At 39.9% G+C, this 26,524-nt stretch overlaps 2 protein-coding genes and 1 non-coding gene across 4 annotated transcripts; 1 reads left to right on the forward strand and 2 right to left on the reverse strand.

The window, feature by feature from the left end:
• Positions 1-185: 185 nt before the first annotated feature.
• Positions 186-14,675, reverse strand: LOC111229426 (cytochrome c1-like). Of its 2 annotated transcripts, XM_022755754.1 has the most exons (7): positions 14,536-14,675; positions 11,088-11,188; positions 9,985-10,057; positions 6,901-7,218; positions 3,146-4,057; positions 1,720-1,783; positions 186-1,381 (listed from the first exon to the last, which is right to left on the reverse strand). In XM_022755754.1, the coding sequence occupies exons 1-6, from the start codon at positions 14,606-14,608 to the stop codon at positions 1,737-1,739; spliced, it is 1,524 nt and encodes a 507-aa protein (XP_022611475.1). In that variant the 5' UTR covers positions 14,609-14,675; the 3' UTR covers positions 186-1,381; positions 1,720-1,736. The 2 variants fall into 2 exon arrangements, with proteins under 2 accessions (XP_022611475.1, XP_022611476.1); XM_022755755.1 differs by lacking the exon at positions 1,720-1,783.
• trnar-ucu lies at positions 8,236-8,327 on the forward strand. Its single transcript is given in 2 exon segments — positions 8,236-8,272; positions 8,292-8,327. It is a non-coding gene; the product is annotated as a tRNA-Arg (tRNA).
• A 6,189-nt stretch (positions 14,676-20,864) lies between the features above and the next one.
• Positions 20,865-23,893, reverse strand: LOC111229372 (ras-related protein Rab-33B-like). Its single transcript, XM_022755681.1, has 3 exons — positions 23,663-23,893; positions 21,472-21,650; positions 20,865-21,299 (listed from the first exon to the last, which is right to left on the reverse strand). The coding sequence occupies exons 1-3, from the start codon at positions 23,879-23,881 to the stop codon at positions 20,969-20,971; spliced, it is 729 nt and encodes a 242-aa protein (XP_022611402.1). The 5' UTR covers positions 23,882-23,893; the 3' UTR covers positions 20,865-20,968.
• Between the last annotated feature and the right edge of the window lie 2,631 nt (positions 23,894-26,524).

Here is a 26,524-nt window from a genome sequence, read left to right on the forward strand (position 1 = left end):
GGCTGCTCCTCTCTACTAATGGAGACTGACTCGGTTGTCAGTTTACTCCGCTTGTTCAGGCAAATTACACTCATGACGTCATGACGTACAATAAACAATCACAGTTCACCAGCAAAAACTAATCCATTTCACTTTTATTAAAGAGTTTTATTTTCTTTGTTTAAGAAAATAACAGCATTCTGTTGTATTCCACAAGTTATAGCAATCGAATAAATAATGTGTTGGTTTTTAAAATAATCTATTTTCTTCATATTATATATATTTTATGTAGGCTATATTCTTCTTCATGATGGTCAGAAGTAAAAAAAAAAATGCAACATAATATCTTAATGCTTGGATAAAAGATCGAATAATAGTTATGTCTTCACCAAGTGGTTCACTATAGCACAGTTGTTAATATATAGGACGGGTTAACAGGAGAATCATTTCAAGCACAGCAAAATTGAGTTAGTGTTTATACATAACTTTATTTAAAGTGTCTATGTGAACACGTTTTCAGGACAACAGAGACATTGTACTGAACTGAAACAAACAAACTGGTCGGCTATGTTTACCTACAAATATATTTAAAATAAAGCATCCATCTGTAACTCTTAGAGAAATGGAGGCATGTTATTGTTCAATATAATGATCTCGTGAAAGGGTACAAATTAATTTATATTAGTTTAAACCTACTTATAATATATTTATCAACCTCGTTACAGAAGGTAAAAGATAGACAACAATAACACAAAAGATACAAATATATGCGACAAAATATGGGCATACTAGTGACATCAGTTGATATCAGCTTTAACAAGCAAATATCAGCATTGGTGCAATATTTTTCACTGGTATTTTTGTGATGTTTTCTTCTAGGAATGCATCACTTAATACAACTTTTAAATTAGTGTCCCAGTAAAAGTATAACCCTTCATTTGTACTATGACAAATGTGAGAAAATGCATATCTGTATGGTGTCATTTGGGCTGAAAAGTGCACTCTCACTTAAAAATGATGGTAATTTGTAGCTAATGGTAGGCTAACACAGCATTATAACAAAAAACATTTCCACTGCCTATTATAACACCTTTAAAGAAACGTCTGTACTAATAAATTGGTCATGAATAGCTTTGCAACAGTGGCACCTAGAGGACAAGAGATGTAACGGGAGTCGTTTCACAAATGCTAAAACAGATTGAACAGAAACAGAAAGAGAACATAGAAGGAACTCTGATAACATTTCAGAAAGGACACATTAGTTAGTTAAACCTGTGGTTAGTTCTCTTCGTGTTGTTTTCGTGGATCATCCTGGCTTGCTTGACAGAGAGGCGAGTGTTGTGGAAGGCACACTGTCTGTCATGTCACGACTGGGCTGTCACCACCATCATCGTCTCTGTGGCTGCACCAAAAACAAAAAGCACAACACCAGTTTTGTACAGTAGAAATTCATTAGTTTAATGTAAAAGACTATATGATTTTGCAACATACTTTAGATTAAATAAGTAGAATGGACATGTGTTACATATCTGTGTTGTCTTCATAACGTGCATCATTATGAAACACTTTCTGTAATAAGTGAAAGTGTTGGAGTGTCTATGAGTCACACTGGCCTCACCAGCTCTGAGCATTTAAATGTAGCTGTCTGAGAATAATCCTTATCCTGAAGATGTCCATTCTACTATCTCTAGTTCAACACAGACAGCTGCGTTCATAGTTGTGCTGCTTTTAACTGATTACCTTCTTTAATTGTATTATTACATCACTGAGCAGCTTTTTACAGTCCAGATAGACACCTTTGGCTCTGTGGATACAGGCAGAAATACATCTGGTCAGAGCCAAACACAGCGTAGACTCTGATTCTGTTTTCTTTTCAAGGGATAAAGTGAACAGCAGTAAAGTGTTCAAGACTCAAAATAGCAGAAAACTATAAACAAAACAATTTAGATGGACTTAACATTTTTACATTTGATGCAACTTTCTAAGTAGGTTTAACAAGGTGGGCTGTTCATTGCACCCGCCTTCATCAAGCACTGATTGAGAGTCCTTAGGATCTGACAGCTTTCAAATTGAAAGGTTATTTCATGTAAAAATTGAAGTGTCAGCTGGGGCATCATTAAAGATGTCAGCTCAGAACAGAGGAGACACAGGTTGAAAGTCACCCTGTGAACATGTCCATCTCATCTTTCTTTAGCTGATTGCCTTTCTGAGTCTCTTGTGTATTGAAACACATTAATTTATGTATAATTACTTCAATGAGGTAATTATTATTAGTTACACCTGTGAGGTACAAGTCAGTGTGTAAATGTTTACTGTGCTGCCATCTAGTGGCTGAAATCCTGAGGGATTTGAAATGTCAAACTCTTCCTGGTGAAAAAAATAATGAAACTCTGGTTCCCCTGTTTAGCATTCATAAGCAGTAAGCAAAGATTATAATGTCATTATAAGCAAATATAAAATGACATAATTAAGTGTTTATTAATGTCAACAACTTTACCTGCGAAGACATAAATATTACAATTGTGTTCTACAATATTGTCATTCAGTTTCTCTTTATACACCAGCCGTCAGCTGTTATGGATTACAGTGAATGACAGTAGTTTACATACATCAATAAATATATATGGCTGCTTACAACTATATTATAGTCATAAATTATATATCTAATGTTTATATGCTGCTTATGAATGCTAAAAAAGTCAAGTGTTACCAAAGTTACCAAAAAAGGGGATCAGTGGACAAACATACCTTAGTCAATTATTTTTAAATATTGTCTAATACAAGCTGTGATTCATCAGCTTGAAGTTACATTCAAGTTTTGAATGTAGATAATTAACATAATATGGGATTACACATTCATTAGTGTAATTTCATAAACCTGTCTGAATGATCCACTTTCAGTCTAAAAGGCTTGTTTGTGCTAAGGAAGATCAAAATTGGACATCTGTGGGCTGATGAATCAAGATAATCTGCTCATTTCTGTTGTTTCCACTTTTATACAAAGTCCCAAAAAATTATCAGTTAAACATATAAACAGTACTGTAATGATTCCCTTGCCTTAGATGTGACAAAACATTAGGAATATATATTATGTAACTTTGAAGGTGATGCTAAGATAGGCATGGGGTGTTCAGAAACTGTTGACTGGGAGCCAGTGTGTTCTTACTTTGTCCCTCCACCAGTGACACCACCTCCTTGGCCTCATGTGTTAAATCCACCTCTCCTTCACTGACCAGCTCCTCTCCCAAAGCAGCAGGTGGCACCTCCTCCTCCCCAGCTGAGGGAGCGGAGTGGCAGGAGTGGCAGTGCTTTGCCTCATGTACTGGAGCCTCTGATGAAGGTTCTGGTTCAGCAGCTGAAAGAACTTCCAGATCTGATCCAGTGGAGGCTGCAGCCAGCTGAGCCGTGTCCACAAACGCTGACCCAACTTCAGCTGTCTCCTCTGCTGAGGCTTCGTCTGCTCCCTCCTCCACTGATGTGTCAGCAGCGGGCGTCATCTCATCTGGGAGCGTTTCATTCTCTGGAGCAGCTTCAGCAGTGGTGGTGGCCTCCTCTGCAGGTGTGACTTCCTCAGCTGTATCTTCAGGTGAGGCCTCTGTCGAAGAGACAGCTTCCTCAGGAGCAGCTTCGGGGTCCGCTGTCTGATCCTCATCCGTAACCGCTCCCGCCTCCTCCACTGTGGGTGTTGAAGCTGTATCTTCCACAGGAAGAGACGCTGCTGCTTCCTCCTCTGCTGCAGCTGGAGCAGATGCCTCTTCGGTCATCACCTCTTCAGCAGATAGAGCTTCTACAGCTTCTGCATCAGCCACTTCCTCAACAGCACCAGCCTCTGCAGTCTTCAGCTCCTCCTCGCTCACTACAACAGCTGGCTCTTCAGCTGCTTCCTTAGCTACCACCTCTGCGGTCACCTCCAGGATTTCTCCTTCTACCACCTCCAATGTGGAGTCCAAACCTTTTCCCTCTTCCTCCATTTGTCGGACAGCTTCCACCAGACTCGTCTCACCAACAGAAGCTGCCGCAATCTCAACTGTGGAGCTGGCCAGGATCTTCACAGCTGTGAGCAGATCTGGCATAGACTCTGAAGTGGGGAAGGAGAACAGGAAGTAACGGCTGAGAAAGATATGTCTCATTGAAACAACATTCCAGTTGTCAGTATGCAGGGAAATTCCTTTAATATCAAGATCAAAATATATATCAAATATGAAAATTGTGACTGCTGTATGATGCAAACCTGTACTGTAATAGTATTGTATTTTTATATTCACCATCTGATTCAACATCTGATAAACATAGTCCATTATTTTCTTAGTGATATACTGAGCTGTTTTGTTTAAATTCCACTTACCTTGACCACATGCCTATCACTGGATGGTCTACAGCCACCACAGACTCTACAGGAGACTACCTGCCCAGTTCATGCTCCTCCTTTTAGAAAAGGTTGTCCTGAGACAGAAGGTATAGCTGGTGAGCATTCTTGACACTTTGAGAATTGCTTTGATAGCACTGTATTTCAATATAGAAACATTTAATATAGCTTTACAGATATGGAATAACCCTGGATGAATTTAATGGTGATCTCCACACAGCGTTCGCAGATTTTAGTTACATGGCATTTATGTGTTGGTAAACAATGTAATAGGAGTCAGAGGTGTAGTCTGTCACTCGGTGTCCTGTGATGTTCCGGTCTGTCACGCCACCCTGACGAACCACAGGGACACCCTAAAAATGAGCACTGTAATCTTGGATTAGTCTTATCCTGTCTGTGAGGCAGCTTTACACTGCACTAGTCACTCGTCAATGTAAATAAACAGCTGATACAAATCTATGTTGTAACAATGAAGTCCATGGTGAATTTTCAAGTATAGTTGTAAACATGTGGTGGTTCAAGGATTTATTAAAAACCTAATTTTTTTTTAATTTATTTTTTTCCCCAAATCTTGTTGAGCAGAACCTGTTTTCTGAATGTTGCCTGTCTCTACCTGCTATACATGATGAATATATTTACTCTGATAAATATATTACATACACTTGGGTGATAGGTAGGTACATTTGTGTCTCTCGCTTAGATTTATACCTTGTTTTTTGCTGTTGCACACGAAAAACATGATGAGATTGCTGATGGACTACTAACATCTCAGCAAACTCTTCTTTCAGTTTTCAATCTTCTGAGACATGCCTGTGATAAAGGGCTATACACACTCACTTGATCAGAAACGATCTGAGCATAGTTCTTAAGGTCTTTGTCAGTCAATCTTCCACTTGGATTCACAGGAGCATGAACGTGGCACAGGGATTCTTCAGGAAGGGAAACATTTCTACAGAGGAGGGTGCTTCTATATCTACAGTGTAATTATCACAATATTTACTGTGTCACATTCTTCACATGTTGTGTTCAAAGCAACAAGCAAAAGCATCTAGGAGTGTTGAAAGTATGTAGCCCTGGACAGATCAGATACTGATTCGGATCCAATTTTGGACAAAACCTCCCAAAATTTTGATAAATGCAAACAACATTCAAACAAAAAAATTAAAAAAATCATAACTTCAATTATACATACATTCACCACACAAGAATAAAAATGCGATATTGAACCAAAAAAAGAGTAACTTTGTCTTTATTGAAACACTTCAAACTCACTTATCATCCAGTAACTGTATTAATCATAATGACAACTTTCAATGTTCAGACGTAGAAGTGATCAATTTCCTTTTCTGTAGTGTTCCCTGAAAGTTTAGTTTCACAGTTAAAGAGACAAGATGGAGCAGAAGTGTCTTTAAAACACTGAAGAAAAATGGCTTTCTGAGAAAAGGCTGGAAAAAATATTGTCATGATGTAGACACATGGGTGAGCTATATGAAGCAGGTGCAGGCTGGTGTAGCTGCAGATAGATAACTAATAAGGTCATAATGGAAATAAAAGTATGTGAATGTATTGGGACAAAAAGACAAAGTAAAATTCTGAAAATGAAGGAGGAAGAAAATCCCATTTTAACTTTGTCTCACTCTGAAAAAAAAAAAAAAAAAAAAAAAAAAAAAAGGATTTTATCAAGACCAGACGAGAGCTGCAGACTAGAAAAGAAACACTAGCTGGTTTTTGGTCACTTTTCACAGTGAAAGTTAAATCTGAATGAAGCAGACTGACTTCATGTTTCATCTCAGTACTGTTTTCATTATAATCATAACCTAGGCAAAGATTCACGAGGACATAGCTGGAAGTACGAATTTGCTGAGCAGAGGAAGACCAAGTGCAAAGGATGTCAAAAGAAACAAGACGAACAGTTTCTTAAATGGACTGCATCCATCCACCCTGCTGACATCTTTAGAGTAAAGTAAAGGAACAAGATGCAGGACCATGTCCTGTTTCTAAGGGCACTTCAAATATTAATTTACAGAGAACAACATTAGTTATCAACTCTGTTCTATCCCTTATATGACCTACTGCAACACTCCTCTATTAACTGTACATCAGCCAAACCATCGTTTGGATTAGCTCTGCTCTGGTGAAGATCATTTCTATAGAAACCCTAACCCTGATTTTTCCAAACTGAATCTGTTCAGACAGCCTAATGCCAAATCTTATGGTTTGGCTCTGAAGGTTGGGGTGAGGTAAAGGGAAGAAAGGCACCTGAAAACCGGACAGATGAACCCCAAAGTGGTATTCACTAACCAACAGGAAGTGAAAACTAAATGTTAATGCTCCTTTACTAAAATAGGGGTTCATGAGTCCTTTTTTCCTGGGCCAAGAGAGGTGGGACACAGCACAACTAACTCCTCGCCCTCCTTTCTGGCCAAACTACATTGAGCCATCACAGCTCTATGCAGCCACCTCTGCAGCAGGGGCGGCCTCAGCCTCAGGGGCCGCAGGCTCAGTCTCTGCCTCAGCGGGGGGAGCAGGAGGGACCTCATCTACTGCAGCCGTACCAGCGCTCTCTGCTGCGGGGGCCTCTGCTGCGGGGGCCTCTGCTGCGGGGGCCTCTGCTGGTGTCTCCACTGCGGCAACGACTTCCAGAGCGCCAGGAGCAGCTTCCTCTATCGCTGCAGGTGGAGCGGCTTCTTCTGTGACTGCTGGCTCCACCTGAGCCTCGATAACGGTCACCTCAGAGGCTTCTTCAGACACGGCCTCGACGACAGGTTCAGCAGCCGTCTCTGCATCAGCAGGTACCAACTCGGAGACGACCTCGATGGCCGGCGCTGCCTCCTCCACTGGCGCGGGTTCAGCTGCCTCTGGTGCTGAAGAGGCTGCAGAGAAAGAGGTTGTAAACAGAAATGTGTGAATGCAACCTTCCTTGACAGAGCTATTGGTTACTTGTTATGTGCATAATGAAAATTAACAGCTAGTGTAATGTACCGTAGAATTCTAGGCCTGTTTCGGCTGTTTGGACGCGTGTTTCAGTTTTTCCTGCAGATAACTGACAGTCAGGAAAATCCTTCTTTGCAGCTACAGATATAGATGTGAGGGTAAATACTTTTTCATGCATACAGACTAATGGCTCTGGGAATAACAATATTTGGGCCAGAAAATTAACTTTCCACAGAATGGAGTGGACGTGATGAGACAAACATGTCTGCGATGAGTGCTAGGTGAAGAGGTCAAACTGTTCTTAACCTGGGAACATCAAAGCACTGGAAATCCAAAGGAAAGGGACAAAATCCGAAACCGTAGCCACCAGCTGCCTCCCATAATGCAGTTGGCCAGCTGGGCAATAAAGTTTTTTTTAGACCTCTTAAAAAAAAAAAAAAAAAGGAGAGGAAAAAAAGTGCGATTTGAACTATTTGACCTCAAATTCCTGTCCACTGGTAACATACAGATGAAGGTCAAGAGCTTAGGTCTTAAAGGTCTAAAAGGTGGCGCAGCTGCTGTTAAAACTGTCAACATAATATGAGTAAAGAGGAGGATAATCCTTAATCCTAACAAGTCATCAGAGGGACAGAAATAACTGCTGACGGCGTCACTGTTGCTACTGACTGGTTGGTCTCTAGCTAAAGGAAATGCAGTTTTGGTTTATACAGATAGAGAAGTATCCTTAAAAAAGAAAAAGTAAAAAATTTGTACTTGTATTTATTTGAGGTAATGATAAAATAAAAAAAAAAAAAAAAAAAAAAAAAAAAAAAAAAAAAAAGGAGCAATCATTGTTAAACTGAAATAGTGAAACAAGAATGTCATAATGAAAACATTCATGCTCCACTACGACAGTGAAATGAGTTTCAGTGCCTCTGAGTGTCGATGTAGTCCTCCTGCTCATCTGTTGAACACATGGCTCTGTGGCGCAATGGATAGCGCATTGGACTTCTAGTTAAGCTCTGGAGAAGTGATTCAAAGGTTGTGGGTTCGAGTCCCACCAGAGTCGTGCTTTTGGAAAGTAACAACAGTTAACACTTGGACACTAACTAAATCCGCATGTTAGGACGACGGGGATTTGTCTGGTTTCCACTGCGGGATCATCTGAGATTGATCCTGCGCTTACATAAATATAAAGTCTGTGTTACAGCAGAGAAACAACTGCGAGAAAGGCTGAATGGGGAAATGAAGAGCCACAGCATACTAAACGTTACTTCATTAATAGCAATGGATGTGATATTGATACGAATTGCAGTTCTTCACACGTATTTGATTCGACACAGACTTGTGATGTAACACTAGGCTAAAATAAGGAACTACAGGACGGTACAGCTCTAAAAATGTGACTAAACTTTTGCCCTGACAGCAACAGTTTTGTTTCCACCAGTGAGCCTCAACTTTAATGCCGTCTTTATTATACTCACAACATCCAGTGAGAGTCATTATGATAACATGTTTTCTTTAATCTCATATGGAAGCGGCGGGTTAGCTGTCAGTTCCAATATCAGAACATTAAAGTGAGTGTTTTAACAAGGAGCCAAAACAGGTCCAACAACCCACCTAATTGTACACTAAATTACACAGCAAAGACACTCAGTGATGACTCCTCAGATAATGTGTCAGGAAATATGAACCTTGATCACAATCACTTTAATCACCATCACTGTGTGCATTAAGATGTTTCTGTGACTTTGTTTCCTTTAGATTTTTGCCCAGTTACGTAATACAATCACTGGCCAGTTCAAAGACCAAATCAGTACCGTCTCCAGCGCTGTAGGGAGCAGAGCTTTAGACTATTTGTGACCAAAAACAACACTTCCAGGCCGCATGTACACAACAGAACCGGTGACAGTGGCCGCTTATCCCCATCACAGGCTAGTTAGCTGCTCTGGGCGCAGAGCCACAATCTCTCCAGGCTCAAAGTGGCTGAATGGACAAATAATTTGCAGACAGAAATCAAAACAGACAGGCAGATAAAGCTATTGAGAGTGATCATTCAACCATGTTTGATATTTGGGTGGTAAAGCCAGAACCAACTCAGAAATACAGTGAGATCTTCTGCTTTCTCTTCTTCTGTTTTGTCCGTATCAGATGAAAAAGCTACAGAGGCTGTTCATTACCTCATCTGACAACTCTCAACCATTTTATTTGAACCATTTCATTCATCAATACTCAGTACATATACTGTGTAGATGAAGCAAAAACATGGCTCTTGATCATATGTTTTAAAACCTGATTAAAACCTGGATATCGGAGTTTTGAGGCTGTCAGATACAAAAATATCAACAAAGAAAAAAAGATTGTGTCATCATGTGATCTGGGAAAAAGTAAAAGTTCTGTATAGTATGAATCAATCTCTCATGAAATGTGTGGAGGTGATAAAACTGAAATATTCTATGTCTGTAATCTATTCATTTCAGTCTAGACAAATCCCCAAATTCAAATTAATTTGTTTTTATATTTTGGGCTGTCTGCACTATCTTTGGTAAATGCAACCACACAGTTTGAGGTTTCTTGTACTGAATGTTATGCTCCAGAGATTGTGAGAGTGTAGTGTGTGTGTGTGTGTGTGTGTGTGTGTGTGTGTGTGTGTGTGTGTGTGTGTGAGAGAGAGAGAGAGTGAGTGAGTGAGTGAGAGAGAGAGAGAGAGAGAGAGAGCAGCTGACCCTTTGCTGGGGAGCCCATGTTGGCCAATCTGTCCTCATAGCGCTCACTGTCACCGTTGACCGTCTTGTAAGCCTGAGGGAAGGAGGGCAGATATGCACTTCTTACATTCCATCACACACCAAACGATAACAGTATAAAATGGTGAAGGTATTACAAAATGTCACTTAACACTGACATTCTGGCTATCATGAACCAGCACAGCTGATACAGACTAGTGATTTACCAAGAGCCTGACAGTAAACAGGGAGAAGGTCTGTCCAGACATTGGCTGCATGTGGCAGAGTTTGTCTGAAAGCACAAAGAACTTTCTCTTTGCCTTTCAGCATCTGAGCTGAACACAGTGCAGTCTGTCCTGAGGCTGCTCCCAGCTTACAACAGTAAACTCACCATAGTGTAAAACTTCAGAAAGATCATCACAAATTAACTGGTTCAATCATTACATTCTTACGTTTTCGCTTTAATTTACTTTCCTGGAAAAAGGACCAAGTGATGACATACACTGTATTAAAGGCCCCATATTGTATTAAGTGAGATTTCTTTTTTGTTTATAAAGCGGGTCTAGGTTCTATATTAATACTGTGAAAGTATCAAAGCGCTCATTCCACATAGAAATGCAAACAGGCTGTATTCAGAAACTGAGCCTTAAAATGAGCCGTCAGGACTTCTGTAACTTTGTGATGTCACAGCAAAGCTATCACTGCTCATAGCCATTGCCCCATGCCCCGCCCACCACGACAGAATTTGGTTTCTCTTGAGTGTTTACCTGAAATCTGCTATATTTTTATTTGATAACTCAGAGAACAGTCAGCCAATCAGAAGAGAGGCTCAGAGCCCCCTCTCTTCTGATTGGCTCACTGACCTGTTGTTACTAGAGCTCCAGAGAGAAGCCTGAGAGAGGAGATGTAAAACTACACTGAGATGGTTTTTGGTTCTTAAAACCACAAATATATCTTCAAATAAAACAAACAATCGAAATGTGTAAAATATGGGACTTTTAAAGTACTTCACACACACACAAGAAAACCCCTGATAGTCATAGAAATCATAGCAGAACAACACAAGTATAAAATATCAATAAAAATCTGAAATTTTTGATGCTCACATAGACGACTGCAGCAGTGAGGCCTCCTCCACACAGAAGGAAGTACGTCATGTTGGTAGAGCCACCAGGAACGCCAAAGGCCATGTGTCGCACTGGAGCCGCTGAGAGACACAGGAGAGCGGAGTGACAGGGTTAGTATGGTAAATCAACAAGGACGCTGACCTTTAGTAAAGAGATTTACATTTATTCATAAATACAATATTTCAAAACAGATTGTAACGAGTTATTTGCGCCGTCATTGAGTCAATGACTGAACACAGGACATTTGTATTGTATCCCTAATCAAAATGAAACAAAGCAAACCATGATTCATTTGACAATTTAGTGGTATTTCATTTGTGAAACTGTCAGTCCATGAGAAGCATCATTTGGCACAAAGACCAGTGCATTCTGACAGTGTCAACATGTCCGCTAATCCAGTTACACAATGAATCTCTGGTCATTTGTAGCAGAGGAGATGGAAAGATTTAGCTGTAGCCAAGCTAAACACAGAACTCTCCCTTAAATTAAATCCCCCCGCAGCAAACACACAAACACCGAAACGCTTCCTGCGTCACAATCCTAGACTTGCATCAAAACAAACTATTTCAAAACGATCTGCTGGACTTGAATTCATGTGAACTAGTCCTAAACACATATGTCAGGACTAACAGGGGATCTGTTAAAGGCTTCTTAATGGGCTATTGTTACTGTGGTGGATCGGGGAGCGGCTTGTAAGTCCTGTAAAAAGATTTACTGGTGTTTAGAGGATTGCCAGTGGTGCATGCAGGGGAGGCCATAAATAAATCCACCCTGCATCCCAAACACTGCCTCAGCCTAATCTCTTCCTACCTAGTCTCACACACACACACACACAAAAGAGTAGATACATGAATAGTACATATGATATCCTGACTTACACCCTCTGCACATGGTTTACTCAGCTAACTGAGCAGGCCAGCTGCAGCAGTGAGAGAGCACGATGTACGGTACAACCCGCCCCCTTTTCGTTCTTGCCATGTTTCATACATGTGTTCAGGTAAATCATAACTCCTCCTGTGACTTTAACACCGACATCCTGTATGTACACAAAGACCTGAATGATTGTTCACCTTGCAGTCACAACACTTCTAACCCGTCACTGATTTTCATAATATCTAAACTGGTTTCATCAGTTAATGATTCCTGTTTGAGCACCAGGAGCACTAATGAATCGAGTAACATCCTCATCAGTCAGTCAGAACTCTTGAGAGGTGAAACAGCTACGAGTACGTAGAACCAAGTCCAAACTTTGAGAAGAACGTGAAAGTGGTTGCACGTAGTGAAGAACCTGCAGCTCCCCATTAGCGTTTCAGAGCTTTATAGTCTGTTTTAGCTCATTGTTTAGCTGTCCGACCCCCAACTGTACTGTTTTGGTTCACTGTCACCGCTCTCATGGTGCCGTTTTCAGAAAGAGCTACTGTACATTACCGGCTCAGCACCAAACAGGAGACAGACACAGTTAGCGACGATGGAGCATTTAGGAGCTGGGAGTCAGTGGAGACCACAAACAGAGCTAAAAGAGAGTGACTTATATTTGCCAGGTGGCCAGAAACACGACCCCAAATTAGTGAGTATGTTGCTATTTAACTGCTGGATGTGTAAATAAGAAACAATTTGTTAAAAGCAACTTAAAGGTGACGATATGTCAGTGTTGTGGTCACAACTTGTTTCCACTGCCTCCAAGAGGATGTTGCAGCTTTGGGTATTCAATATTACAAAGAAATAGTTATGACCAATAAAGTGAATGTGAGTTTGCCATTTTGGTAAACACTTGTATTCGTTACCTTTGGACAGAGCCAGCTACATTTTTAATGAAGAACATTTTTAGTATTGACATTTACCACTAAAGTGAGACACTGATAAATATACGTGAGTAAAACAGAGCTGAACACTGTCCTGTCATGAACGCTGAGCAAATGCAGCAGTAAGTCCTCTCTCCCTCCTCCTCTAATACCCATGACACAGCAGCACCATGCAGGGACAAGGCCAAGTACAGGTTATTTATACAGGTAATCAGTTAATCCTTGTGGTGAGGTTCCAGCCTGTAAAAACGGACATGCATGTCAGGCAACAACAGACAAAGATGGGCGGCAGTGACACATGTGGACATGCATGTTGGATGAACGTGCGCACTCCTGCCTCTGTCTGTCAGTGTATATGTGCTCGGTGTGACAGAAGGACAGAGGATAATATGCAGACCAGCAGGACAACCATGACAGGACCTGTCACACAGTCCTGCTGCATATAAGTACTACCTACAGGCTATTGTGCTCTGTTTGTGTGCTGTGTAATTAGAGCGCAGTAGCCTACAGCATCTACCTCTGCTCCCTTTCCTATATTCACTACATAAGCTTCAAAGTAGCAACCAGTTTGTCGAGATCTACTTCGATGGACGCACAAAAGCTTCCATCATGGACTATGGTCTTCCATGTCATATTGAGGTTTGTGCAGCATCAGTCAGGACTTTGCCACACGTTTTTAAAACAGGAAATTGAAGCAGCAGTTTGCCCTCAGGCTGAATTCCACATGCTCACAGCACAAAATGAAGGATGATCTGGGCAGGAACGCGTGAAAAGAGAAAGCGTCCTGAAAATACAAGCGATCAAGTCTCAAATCCCTCTGCTCACATGCAAACTCTCCAAAGTCAGGTTTCAAACATAAATTACTTATTTATTTATCCATGTAATATTTTATATATGTTTATATAAAGAGTTGTACATTTTATTTATTTTGCAAATAGCATTTTTAATAAAAGGCTGAAACTTGTGTAGAGGATAGCTGATCTCCATGTGGTCCTGCTCATTAAAGAGTGCTGGGACACCGTGTTACTCTGACAAGGTGTCCTGTGAAAATTTGGAAATTCTTCAAAAACACTGGACTACATGTTAGAAACTTGATTACTTGCATTTGAAGCAAAAATGAAGCGTGCTTAATGTAGCCTATAAAATAAAAAAAAACTAAAAAAATAAAATAAAATCAAAGCGATTTTTTTTGTTGTCTGCGATGCACGTTTTCATAACCAGAGTGTGTGAGAACTGTCTGTTCCCAAAGCAGGACACACCTCCTTGTTACAGACTAACTGCTGCAGCTCCACTCTGCACAGTGGAAAACCCACAAATATATCTGTTTCTGCGACTTTCACACACTTTCACATGACCAAGAAGATTAAAAGATTTGAATGAATCACTGCTGCACAAATCATCCTTTTACAAACATGCATTTGAAAGAGTTAACGTTGCAAGTAAGACAGTTGTTAGAATTCAATTTTTGGCCAGTAAGACAGTTAATTGAAAAACGTTTCACAAAATCCATTCATTTGAACCAAACTGCTAAAACGCACGTGCCTGATTACTTAATTAATTACTTCACTTAACTTCACACACAATCGAGCAGTAATTGAAAAGTCTCTAACAATAACCCGACTCACCATTTCTGGGTGTGGGTTTGAAAGCCCTCCGTGCCAGCGGCCCGACTCTCTGCCATGCCCGTCTGCAGAACATCTTTGCTCGGTTATCGGTGGCAGGTTCACGAGTGTGTCTCTGTCTCTGTGTGTGTGTGTCTGTGCGTTTCCAGCAGGTTTTGAAGATACACGAGGAGGAGCGCTCAGTTGATGATGAAGACACCTCCTCTTCAAAAAAGATCAGCTCACCACTACGACATCTACAGGCCACGAGGCAAAATAACAAGCATTTGAAGCCAAAAAAAAAAGATTTCCAATAATATTCTATGGAAATCTGAGGTTTTTTCATTTACTGTGGATTATTTTAGAAGAACTTTTCTAACTGTAATTATTTATGTATTTCTAGTAATATTTTCTAATGCTTGTGTTTGGACTCTTTTGAGGCAGATTTTGACCTGTTGAATGTAACACTTTTGCAGTTTTTGATATGCTGTCTAATTCACTAATCATTCATAGAAATCACTCTTCAGAATGGGATATGACATCATGTTGACTCTGCTGTGATTGTGAGGAGGATCAGACATCCCTCATTCTGGTTCCAAGTGGATTACAGTCCCATTTGGTTGCGTGGCAAGAGACAGTGAGCTGTGGTTGCATAATACACACTTGTGCCAGAGTGTTATTGTGGGCCTGCATTGTGCACACTCAAAAAAACAAACAAACAAGACAAAGTTAACCCTACCATATGGGACAGAACATATGCTGAATTGGTTTGACCCATGTTTCAATATTTTGATCCAACCTGGTGAGTAAAATAAACTAGTCTGGGTAAAATATAACCCATGCCCGGGGTTATTTCCTCTCTCATTGCCTTAACACTTTTATATTTAATAATAATGATTGTAGTTATGACAATGGTATATTATATGACAATTATTATTTTTGTGTGATGAATAATAATTTCCCATAATCATGCAAACACACACAATACAACATTTTTATTCAAACTCAGTCTTTGTGTGAAAAGGCTGCTCCATTCCCCTTTTCACTAGGCCCTGGTTTTGTCATTGTTATTTCATCAGTATTTTAGTTGGATGTGTCTATTCATTTTTCAGGCTCAGTTATTCAATACATTGGTTGTGAGATGTGGTTGATCTTTGTTTGTAGGTTGTTGTATGTTGGAAGGGTCGGCCCACTTTGTATATTTTCAGTTGTTTGTGTGGGTGAGTGGGGTTGATCAGCAGCTCAGTCAGGGAAAGGGGAAACAGGTGTGTGTCATTAGGTCCTCTTAGTAGTAGCTAGGGACTAGGCATGAGTATGTGGGAAGAGGGGTAGAACTGTTCTGCACAAGGTGACACTGGGGTGAAACTTCTACAATATCTGGTGCTTATTGTAAAGTGGGAATTGTCAGCAGTAACAGAAGTTAGTAGGTAGTGGTTGTATGGGGTTTGGTGCTTAGACAGACATGTGTAGGATTTGCCCCCCCCATACTTACCTGAGCTGGTGGTAGGCTCCAGTCAGGTGAAAAGGAGAAGATCAGATGCCAATCAGGTGACAGTAGGGAGGGACAGAGCAGATGGCAGCTTGTTGTGAGACTGCAGATTTTATTTCTCTGACGTTAAAGCTTAAGTTATTTTCTTTGTTGAATTTCTCGGGGTTCATTTTTCTTCTATTTGGCAATATTTTTGTTAATAAATTCACATTCACCTACTCCGGCCTGCTGACCTGCTTTATTTGGAAAGTTTCCAGTGCCCAAATACTGTCATCTGCCCTGTTTATGAGGTGGCGGCACTACACTTTGTAAACGAAATGTAAATTTAGAAATACTACTCCTACTTTGAAAAAGTAGTTTGGAATAATCATTTTATTATTGTTAATATTACTTTAATGTTTGTCATTAACATTAAAACCCACACAGCTTGTGCAGACACCAGATCTCACAGGCAAAGTAAATAACTTCAGTCGTGCCTCTGTGTTTAAGAGACTTAGGTAATGCTGTCATAAAAATCAGATCCAGATCAAATAGATAGCTCCTGAAGTCCTGTAATCACTACAGGGTTATCTAGGACAGAACGTTTAAAAGCAAAAAATAACAATGTGAACGTAAAATAAATGAGAAAATGATACTGTAAACATAAACCGAGGATATGAGAACACTGAACTGAGATTTCAGTTCAGTCCTTTAGATTTTATTCTTTGCTTACAGTTTTTTCTGTTTGCCTTTTTCTCATTTACATTTTTGTCTCATTAACCATTTGGTTCTTTCCTTTACATGTTTGGTTATTTGATCATTTATAAGTTTTGTTTTCACATTCATGATTTTTTTATTTTGTTTGTTTTAATGTTATATTTAGTATTTTTCAAATATTATGGCCCTAAATTACCTTCAAGCATATCAAGCAAGTACAAATGTCCACCTTTATTGAAGTAGAAAAACAAAATCAAAACTTACAGGCTGCATGTCAATAAATAACCTGTTGCACTCCTCAGTGGTCTGAAGACTTTGCTCCTCTCTTGTAAATGGCTGGTGGAAACAGGCTGGGCCTTTTCTAGCAACCAAACAATTTGAGCATAATACATAGTGTTGCATTGACCTTTAAATAGTATGCTATATATCACAATTGATATTTCTGAAACAGTATTTTTGACTTTTCTGAAATACTATCCAGGGAGTCCTATGTAGAGGAGTAGTGATCTCATCTGTAGAATAAAAAACAAACAAAGAAATACATATAGATAAATACATATAAAGCACTCTTACTAGAGCTAAAGCTATCTTTGTAGCTGTAAGGTCTAAAAGTTAGCAGCCAATACTAGCCTAGTGTCCAACGGTTAGTTAATTCTACCCCTGAAATTTCCAAAAGTATCAGCTAATTTTGACAAAGCTGTTTTTCCCTCTTTCAGTACGAGTGCAATGCATGATGGTACTGCTTGGTTAGTGACCATCGGTTGTGTACTAGGCTGCTTTTCATCATGCATTGTGGGAAACTATGTGTCCACTATGTATTATACTATGTATAATAATTCTCACTATACATTCGGACAGCACAACAAAATGTCAAACTCACTATAGTGGACTGTATAGGGAGCAGTGAGTGATTTAGGACACAGCCATAATGTCCAAATTTTAGATCTTTAGCAGCTAATGCTAAGCCTTATGATGTGACATTGCACTGCTTGGCTTCATGCTAGTTTTGTTTTCTATAAGTTAGCAGCCAATACTACTGACATGTTTTCATTTTATGTTACTGTTTAATCTATAAGGCCAAAATTTGCATCTTATGTTACTGGCACTGTTTAATAAAGCTTAATGTAGCCTTGTAATGTCCAAAGGTTAGCAGCTATGCTAGCCATATTGTATTCAGAGATTAGGAAGAGTTACAGCTATCTTTGTAATTGTAATGTCTAAAAGTTAGCAACTAATGTCAAACATGAGCGTGTATGTGAGAACACAAATCTCATTATATGTCTTGCCAGATTTCCATCTTAATCTTTAGCAATGGAAACACTTTGTGTGACAGGATTGTTTGTGGTCAGCATTGTGTTTTGGTCTTTTGTTACAGTTACCATCACTATTTTTTGGTTTAATAGATACAGTTCTACTATAGCCTACTTTATTAGTTAATCTTTATTGGTTATTAAAAAATAATTTCCTTTCCTAACCACTGTCCCTTGACTTCAATGGAAAACATCCTGAGGTCAAGGAAAGATGTGAAGGAAAATTCATAAGGACTTAGGAAAAGACAACCGAAGCGCTGAGAGAATCTGACTGCATTTACACAATACACACACAATACAATACACACACTTACACAATACACACACGATACAATACACACACTTACACAATAGGCTTTTTTTTTTAAAACCAACTTTATTTATAGCACAAAAATACTCCTTTCCTAAGCACAAAAAGAAAACAAAGAGGATTGAAATGTTGAAGTGAAACAACACTTATTTATATATTATTTTTTTATGATGATAATATTGTTAATAAATACAATAGGCTTGTTCTTCAAGATGATTTTTTTTTTTTTTTTACTTATTTTGTACATTGTGTTTTATTTAAAAGTTTTGTCATGACAAATTGGCTAAATGTAAACAAACTACTAAAAACCCTATCTCCTCCTTCTCTTATCATCTTTCCTGAGTGTAGAGAACAACATTTACCACTGGACTGGTGAATGTTGCACCAATGTGACACTTGCATGTGCACACTCACCCGCATTCAGCTGCACATACCTCTCTGTTGAGCAGAAGAGGTTTGCCCTCATCATGTGATGACCTCTGAATCATCGATTACACACAAAATTACAGCACATGTGATACACTTTCCATCGCCCACATTGCTCATGCACAAGACCGTTGCAAGACTGCTGTGACGCTTTGTCCATTTGGACACAGTGCTATGGTGGAGAACCCTTAGCAGACAGGATTAGATGGTTCTGAATCTTAAAACTACTGCACCAAAGTTACTTGTATACACAGCAACATACAGTATAATGGGTCGAGACACTCTCATAACGGAGAATCCTGCACTTGGGGGAACGTATATAAATTTATCCAATCAAATGTGATTGCAGTCGACTGGCAAACCTGTACTTAGCCGTTGTCCTGCTGCTCATAGTAGCTAGTTGAGCAATATCATATCTTTGAGTTGTTCATTCAGATGTCAACTGGCAACATTTATTTTACATTTCCAAAAGCATATTCAGTTTCATTTGGAAATATGTCACTTAACAGAAACTATAGATGCTGCAGCTGCCATTTCTCTGTGACTTTGAGTATAGTATTGATTAAAATATTCTGATGGCACAAATTTCTGTATGTAAAACCCATTCTACCTGGGATTGACTTGCAGGGGAGGGAGGGTTACATGGATGGTAGAGCAGTCATGCTTTTTAAATCCTTTGCTCTGGCAATATAACACCATATTCAATAAATCTGGGTTAAATAACATTAAATAAGGGTATATGGCTGAAGTGAGTCAGTTTCAGGCACCTCCATATTACTAAATATAAAGTTGGATAAATCGGAGTGTTCCAAAAAATTATCCCGCAGTTGAAATTGTAACTTGGAAGTTGAGGTGAACGCTATTTACAAGTCAAAAACTCAGATAACTCCGAAAGCCCCTGTGACGTCATGGTAGTGTCCACTTGATGCAGGTCCAGTTGTGATCCTTTTCTGCTTTTTTATGTAGTTAAGTCAAGTCAATTCTATTTGTATAGCGCCAATTCACAACAGAAGTTATCTCAAGGCACTTTTCAAATAGAACAAGTCTAGACCTTCTCTTTATCCCCACCAAGACAGAGCACTTACCGACAGTGGCAAGGAAAGACTTCCTTTTAAGAGGCAGAAACTTCGAGGAGAACCGACCTCAGGGTGGGCGGTACCTGCCTCAACTGGTTGGGTTGGGGGAGAGAGAGAGAGAGAGAGAGAGACAGCGAGCAAGCGAGCGAGCGTGCAAGCAGAAGAGAAAGAGAGAGAGCAAGCGAGAGCGCAGAGGAACCATGCAATAAGTGTAATATTAATAATAGTGACAGTAGCAGCAGTAACAGCAAAAATAATATAATGGTAACTGTAATGCTCCTACTGATAAAAGTAATGATGAAAGCTACAATAATTATTATTAATTATAGTAAATTTAGCAGCAGGTGTTAAACAGGCTCATGGTGGTGGTAGGTGGTTTGCAGTTGCAGATCCAGACTCCATGCTCTGAATCATGGAAGTGAACTAAAAACAAACAAAACATGAATACCTCATGTCATCCAAGGTCTCTGTGTTAAACCCACATTTAATGGCTATAGAGCCACTTTGCCAGTAACTGCCAGCTGTTACAGTATTTTCAACACTCATATGATCAACTCTGTATTTCTACAACCATCTTGAGATGTCTGAAGGTGGATAGTGTTTCAGTGCTGTGAGAAAACCAGGTCTGGTGGTTCATGGTGCACAGCTAACTGCTGTAGCAAACGGCACTACAACAAATGAAGACTGAGAGGGATCTCACCCCAGCCCCAGTTAGTTCCCAGTGAGACCACACATGCAGAAAATAAACACTGTGCTGAAAGGTCATTTGGATCAAACCGTCTGCCAAATAATGTTAACATTCACAGTTTTTTATTTTCCAACAATTTTAAACGATAAGATCACATGTATACACACCATATATATTCTCACATTTTTATAAATATTAAAGGTCTTTGTGGGACTGACGAGAACTGTATGTCACATGTTAATTGGTCAAAAATGAAGATTATCAAATATGTTCTCTCACACACACACACACAAACACACACACACACACACACACACACACACACACACACACACACACACACACACACACACACACACACACACACACACACACACATACAGACACATACAGACACACACATAAAGAGCTAAAAAGTCCCATTCTTCAGTGTGAGAAGTCTGCCCTCTCTCTCTCCGTCTCTCAGCAGCAGGTCCACAGCTCTTTCTCTGGTCTTTTCTTGCTCAGGACCTTAAAGGACCCGCTGTGCATGAGAGCGTTTGCTGCTGAATGTTTCTTCTGTCGCTTCAGTTTGGCACCAACAGCCATGACGATGTCCTCCACCTTATCCCGCTGATATGACACCTCCATGTCACCTCGCTGTCCGTTCACACGTTTCAATGGCGGGTTCTTGGCGGACGTCTCGAAAAACATCATGCCGTGGACTTTGGCGAACCTCGTCGCCTGCTCCTGGCTCACCTGGCCTTCAGTCCTACTGGGGTCACGGAGGTCACTCTTATTACCCACCAGGAACCTGCGGGGAGAATAGGCAGCAGCAAGGGACAAATAATGAAGGAAGATGACATTAGGGTTACACAAAATAAGTAATATTGTTATAAGATGAAGAAACGTTTGATGCGATTAAATCAAAAACTGTCTCCTGTCTTTAGTGAGTAGCAGTACATACAGAAAGCTGATGCAGTTACCTGGGGATTTCCTGTCCAAGGGAGTTCTGCCTGCACTCCTCTATCCAGGAAATCAGTCCCCTGAAGCTGGCAGGGCAGGTGACATCGTAAACGAAGAGGACGGCGTGGGCGTTTCGATAGTAGTGCTGCACCATGGACTTACGGAAGCGCTCCTGTCCTGCCGTGTCCCACAGCTGGAGCTGATGGAGGAGGAGGGAAAATGACACATTAACATGTATGATCTTCTCACTGACTGGCACTGAGGAGGATGTGGGTAGAGGCAAAAACATGAGAAAGAGGAAATAAATGAGAAGGCACGGAGAGGAAAAGAAATCATGTGTTGAACAACCCCAAACCACACACCCACACACACACACACGCACACGCACACACACACGCACACACACACGCACACACACACACACTGAATCACCACTGAGAGGGAACAAAGAAAAGGAATAAACATGATCTGATAGTTAGAAAGTCAGATCTCTCTGCAAGACGGTTGAAAACAATGATAAACCATGTGACTCTAACATAATTGATACATTTAGCACATGAGCACAAAACGTATGGTGACAAATCCATGTTCCACGTTCCAACCTCGTGTTTGGACCTGACTTACTTTAGCCTTGATTTCTTAACCTTGAGACTTGAAATCAGAAAACCTTCAAGTGTTCACCTTGTAAACACTGCAGCTTTTACACAGCAGTCCTTGTGGAATATAGAAAAAGGGCCTTGCTTAATGCACACTGCTCAAACATCTGATCATTAGGTCTACGCTTTGAACTGCTTGGTCTCAGCTTTACTGTGGTTCTGAAAGGAACAATTTCAGATGCCATGTTATTTTTATTGTCAGCCTACAAAGACCTGGAGGATCTACAAATGACTTTGAATTTGTTTATGTTTATATGTGACCTGACTGACTTAAGACGTGTCCTGACTGAGTTGAGACTTGACTTGTGACTCCTCAAGGACTTGAGACTTGTTTTGACCGACTCGAGACTGAACTTGAGACATGCCGTCAAATCCTTAAGATTTGTCTTGAAAGACTTGACACTTTACTTGACACTTGATTGACTCAAGCCTTGACTTGAGACCTATCTTGACTGACATAAAGCTTTTGTTGAGCAACTCAAGACTTGTCTTGATTGACTTGAGACCTGAATTATACTTATACCAAAAGTCTCTAAAAAAGCTCTGGCAATATTGTCAGTCACTGTCCATTTAATAAAAACACAATATTTAACACTTCTGAACACCCTTTAAAACAGCCACTGACATTTTAGGATTTCTTACACGACACATTCGCATTGAACCAAAGACACGGACTGGTCTGTTCTCTTATTTGTTAAATGTACTGGAAACAAAGCTTGAAAACTCCTCTACCCTGAAGTTACAAACAAATCTGCAGTCACCCCTCACAGACACTTCCTCTGTCATGTGGTCGTTTCAAAACACTCAGGAATCAGCATGAACTATCTAACACCCACAAATTTGATATAAAATCATCAGAGGCCTTTATCATGTTTATGTGATGCAGCTCAAGTGAAACGTCACACACCTTGCAGCTACAGGATCAGTTATAAATCATCTTGAATTAGATGCATTTATGAATCTGTTGATGTGGAGTCAGAGCTCACTAAAATCAAGCATGTAATCCTCAGTGATTTCCAGGCTGTGTTAGTTCTGCAAACACAAGCAGCTCTGCTGATTTTCTGCCATCCGGAGAATCTCAGGGTCAGTTTGAGACAAATAAGTCTGTGTTGTTTCAGCAGAGCTTCACTGCAGTGTAGGACAGTAGTACAGCCTCTTAGAATATTGACAGCTAACAGAGGAGATAAAGGTGCAGTATAAAACATGATAAAGACACTGTTTAAAAAAGTTAATTCTTTAAGAACCTGTAGGAATCTGTGTGATGTCCTCTTTCACAACGAAGCTCCTGGTGGTTTAGTGGTTTCTGTTTTGTCTGTGCAGACTTATTCCCTAGTTAGACTGAGCCCACTGACGAGCACTGAAATTGTTGCAAAAAGTACCAAAATAAAACCTACAAGTGGCTGGTTTTAATAGGCACTTAGTCATCGAAGTTTTCAAAATAAAAGAACTGCTTGGTTGTGCGTAAAAACAGTTGCTTGCTTCAGACTTGCACACAGATCTCCTGACACTTGGTTCATTAATTTGCTTTAGGCAATGAAGAAACTTCATCGATTACCTTAATTTTTTCTCCATCAATGTCCAGCAATCTCTCACGGAAGTCCACCCCAATGGTTGCCTCCACTCTGTCGGGAAACTGCCCGGCGCACAGTCGGTGTGTGAGGCAGGTCTTCCCCACACCGGAGTCTCCAATTACTAGTACTTTAAAGGTCCGACAGCGGGTTAGCAGTGAGGACACACTGCCCAAGGAGTTGGACAACTCCAGAGATGACTCCATTGTACGAGCTGTTCACAGTGATTTCTGTCGAAGACTAAGTGCAAAAACGCCCCTGGCGTCAAACGCTGTCTCCAAGAGAGGGTTTCCAAAGTTTCACACTGCGGTCGAGCCAACCGTCATTCACGTTTACGTGGTCAAACCAGACGCACGTGTGTTTGGAGTGCGCGATCGGTCTGACATTTACGGTAATCGCAATGAACCAGCCCTAGGGAACTAGTGGAAACACACAATGTACATAAAAAGTTACTTTCACATTCTTACATGGGATGTTTTATTTCCAATATACAGATTAAGCGACAGAAGAATGTGTGTTAATTGAAAGATGAAAGAAAACCCATATGTTGGAGTCAAATACAATTAATCCAATCACCCTCTTCCTAAATTAGTTCCTCTGACATAACTTGCACAAATATGGATGCACACGAAGATAAATCCCAGAGACAATTCAAAATGATCTCATGTTTGTATTTATTACACATAGTCAGTGGAAATGTGATAACAGCCCAAACAAGCAAGTTCACTTAGAACCAAATGGAGACTCATCTGTTTCACTTGTGTTTAATTCACATCAAACTTCAAATAACAGTGTTGGTTTAAACTGTACATAGTGCAAATTTTATTTACCTGTGTTGTATAAGATTTACAAATGTAAATGAGCCTTTGTGAAGTGAAGAAAAACTAGACTTGTATCTGTATATTTGTGCCCAACAAACTCAATTCACATTTGTTGCTGTGACCAGATTCATACTGCTGGATCTCTCAAGTAAAAAACTTAATTTGCACATTTGTGGATCTGAATTTGTGCATGTGTCAGTTGGATCCTGTAAACATGGAGAACATGTATCTGACTGCGGGCTGGGAGCAGCTGAGAGTGTCTCCTCTCTGCCCTCTAGTGGCACCAGCAGCTTCTTCTCTGCTGCAGCTGCTGATCTGGCTCCTTTCAGTTGATGCGGCTTCACCCTGTTCATCATGACATCATCATGTGACTGTTGTTTTAGTTTGTAACGATCACAACCTTTAAATGTGGTGAATAGAAAATACAAAAGTATGACTAAAATGACTGATTTTTAAAAACAGTCAAAAATATTTTGTAAAGCAGGACAGATGTAACTTGTGACTTCTACCTCTGCCACATGAAACACACTGTATGCGATCCTATACAGAAGCCCATTTCTGCCACATGAAGATAGAAAGAAAATTCCACCGTTTATTTTCCTATGTTAACTGACGCTCATTAATTATTGAGTACAATCAACTTGTGAAATATCATTTATTTATGATGAAAACAAAACATTGAATTGTACTCCCTTGCAATATGAGACCAACTGTCTGAAGGCTCCTGTGCAGGTGGTGTTGATCAAATAAAAAATGGAATGTTTGACATGATAAATTATTAATATTGACATTAATATTTTTGACATGATAAATTATTCATATGTAATGTCTTGTGGGAGAAACAATCATTGTTCTTGCTGGAAATGTCAAGTCAAATTCATCAATGAATAAATGTATGCTTATGTATTTTGGTATTTTTTTTTATTGTTTTTAGATTAAGGTTTGGGGGTTGGGAGGTGGTTATTTACCCAACGTTCTCCCATGAGCAACAATGTGATGACAGTGGCAGGGAAAAACTCCCTTTAACAGACAGAAACCTTGGGCAGAACCAGGCTCATGGGGGGCGGCCCCTGCCAGTTGTCAGTACTTTAGCTGGACCTGGGAAGTTCCTGCAGGCTGTGGTCTTGTCAGTATTTATAGGCTTTTCCTTGGTAGTTTTTGTAGCCTGGCTTTTGGTAGTTGTATCCAGTACATTGGTAGTTATAGAAGCCTGAATATTGGTAATTACTGTATCCAGGACGCTGCTGGTAATTGTATCCACGACTTTGGTCTGTACTGTAGCCAGGATTTCGTTGTTTATTGTAGGCTGGTCTTTGTTTTCTGTTGCAGCCTGGACCTTGGTAGATAAAGCAGCCTGGACTTTCCTCTACATAGACGGCTGGGGGCAATATCTTTGGCACTGGCACGGTTTTAAATTCCACTGTAGTCTGTGTTTCAGTGGTCACAGCACTTGATATAGCTGCTTCCATTTTCACCATAGCCTGTGATTTGTTTGTCTCTACAGACTGTGTTTCAGTTGACATAGCTGTATTGACAACTTCCCTCCGGGAACACTGGACAAATTAATTTATAATCTAAATTACTTTACGTTATGTTGTTATTTGTTCCACTTGTGTCCTTGCTGAGATTTCTGTTCTCACTTGCTCAATGTGTAAATTAATCAAGTAACAGTAATTCTGCTGTGTGCAAAGTCGTAACCAGTTTATATATGAAAAGGTTCCATCAGAGATCAAAGGCACAGGAATAAAACAATTATTAAATAAAGGGGGAAATGGAGGCTCTCTGGATGTTCAATTTTTTCCAAAAATTTTAAATTAAAAAGAAACCATTAGTTTTATTAGTACTTTGATAGTATATAATCTATTAATGATAATAAGTTAGCAATTTCGTGTGGAGAAAAATATCTGATGTTTAAATAACATTTTAGTGCCCACAAGTTCGTCCTTGATGAGAAACTTCTCTCACTTCCACCATCAAATCACCGTATTTCTGCTTAAATCATCACTATTTCAAAGGTGAAAGTTTCAC

This window comes from Seriola dumerili, unplaced genomic scaffold (assembly GCF_002260705.1).
Source record: "Seriola dumerili isolate Sdu_G_001 unplaced genomic scaffold, Sdu_1.0 BDQW01000230.1, whole genome shotgun sequence".
Taxonomy (NCBI): domain Eukaryota; kingdom Metazoa; phylum Chordata; class Actinopteri; order Carangiformes; family Carangidae; genus Seriola; species Seriola dumerili.

Excerpts from the sequence above, each read along its gene's own strand:
- LOC111229426 (XM_022755754.1), bottom strand. The coding sequence starts at position 14,608 with ATGTTCTGCAGACGGGCATGGCAGAGAGTCGGGCCGCTGGCACGGAGG. Across the intron at positions 10,058-11,087 it reads TCACTGCTGCAGTCGTCTAT|GCTTACAAGACGGTCAACGG; the intron begins GTGAGCATCAAA and ends TCCTTCCCTCAG. Across the intron at positions 7,219-9,984 it reads CATGGGCTCCCCAGCAAAGG|CCTCTTCAGCACCAGAGGCA; the intron begins GTCAGCTGCTCT and ends CTTTCTCTGCAG.
- LOC111229372 (XM_022755681.1), bottom strand. The coding sequence starts at position 23,881 with ATGGAGTCATCTCTGGAGTTGTCCAACTCCTTGGGCAGTGTGTCCTCA. Across the intron at positions 21,651-23,662 it reads TTGATGGAGAAAAAATTAAG|CTCCAGCTGTGGGACACGGC; the intron begins GTAATCGATGAA and ends CTCCTCCATCAG. Across the intron at positions 21,300-21,471 it reads CTTGGACAGGAAATCCCCAG|GTTCCTGGTGGGTAATAAGA; the intron begins GTAACTGCATCA and ends TTCTCCCCGCAG.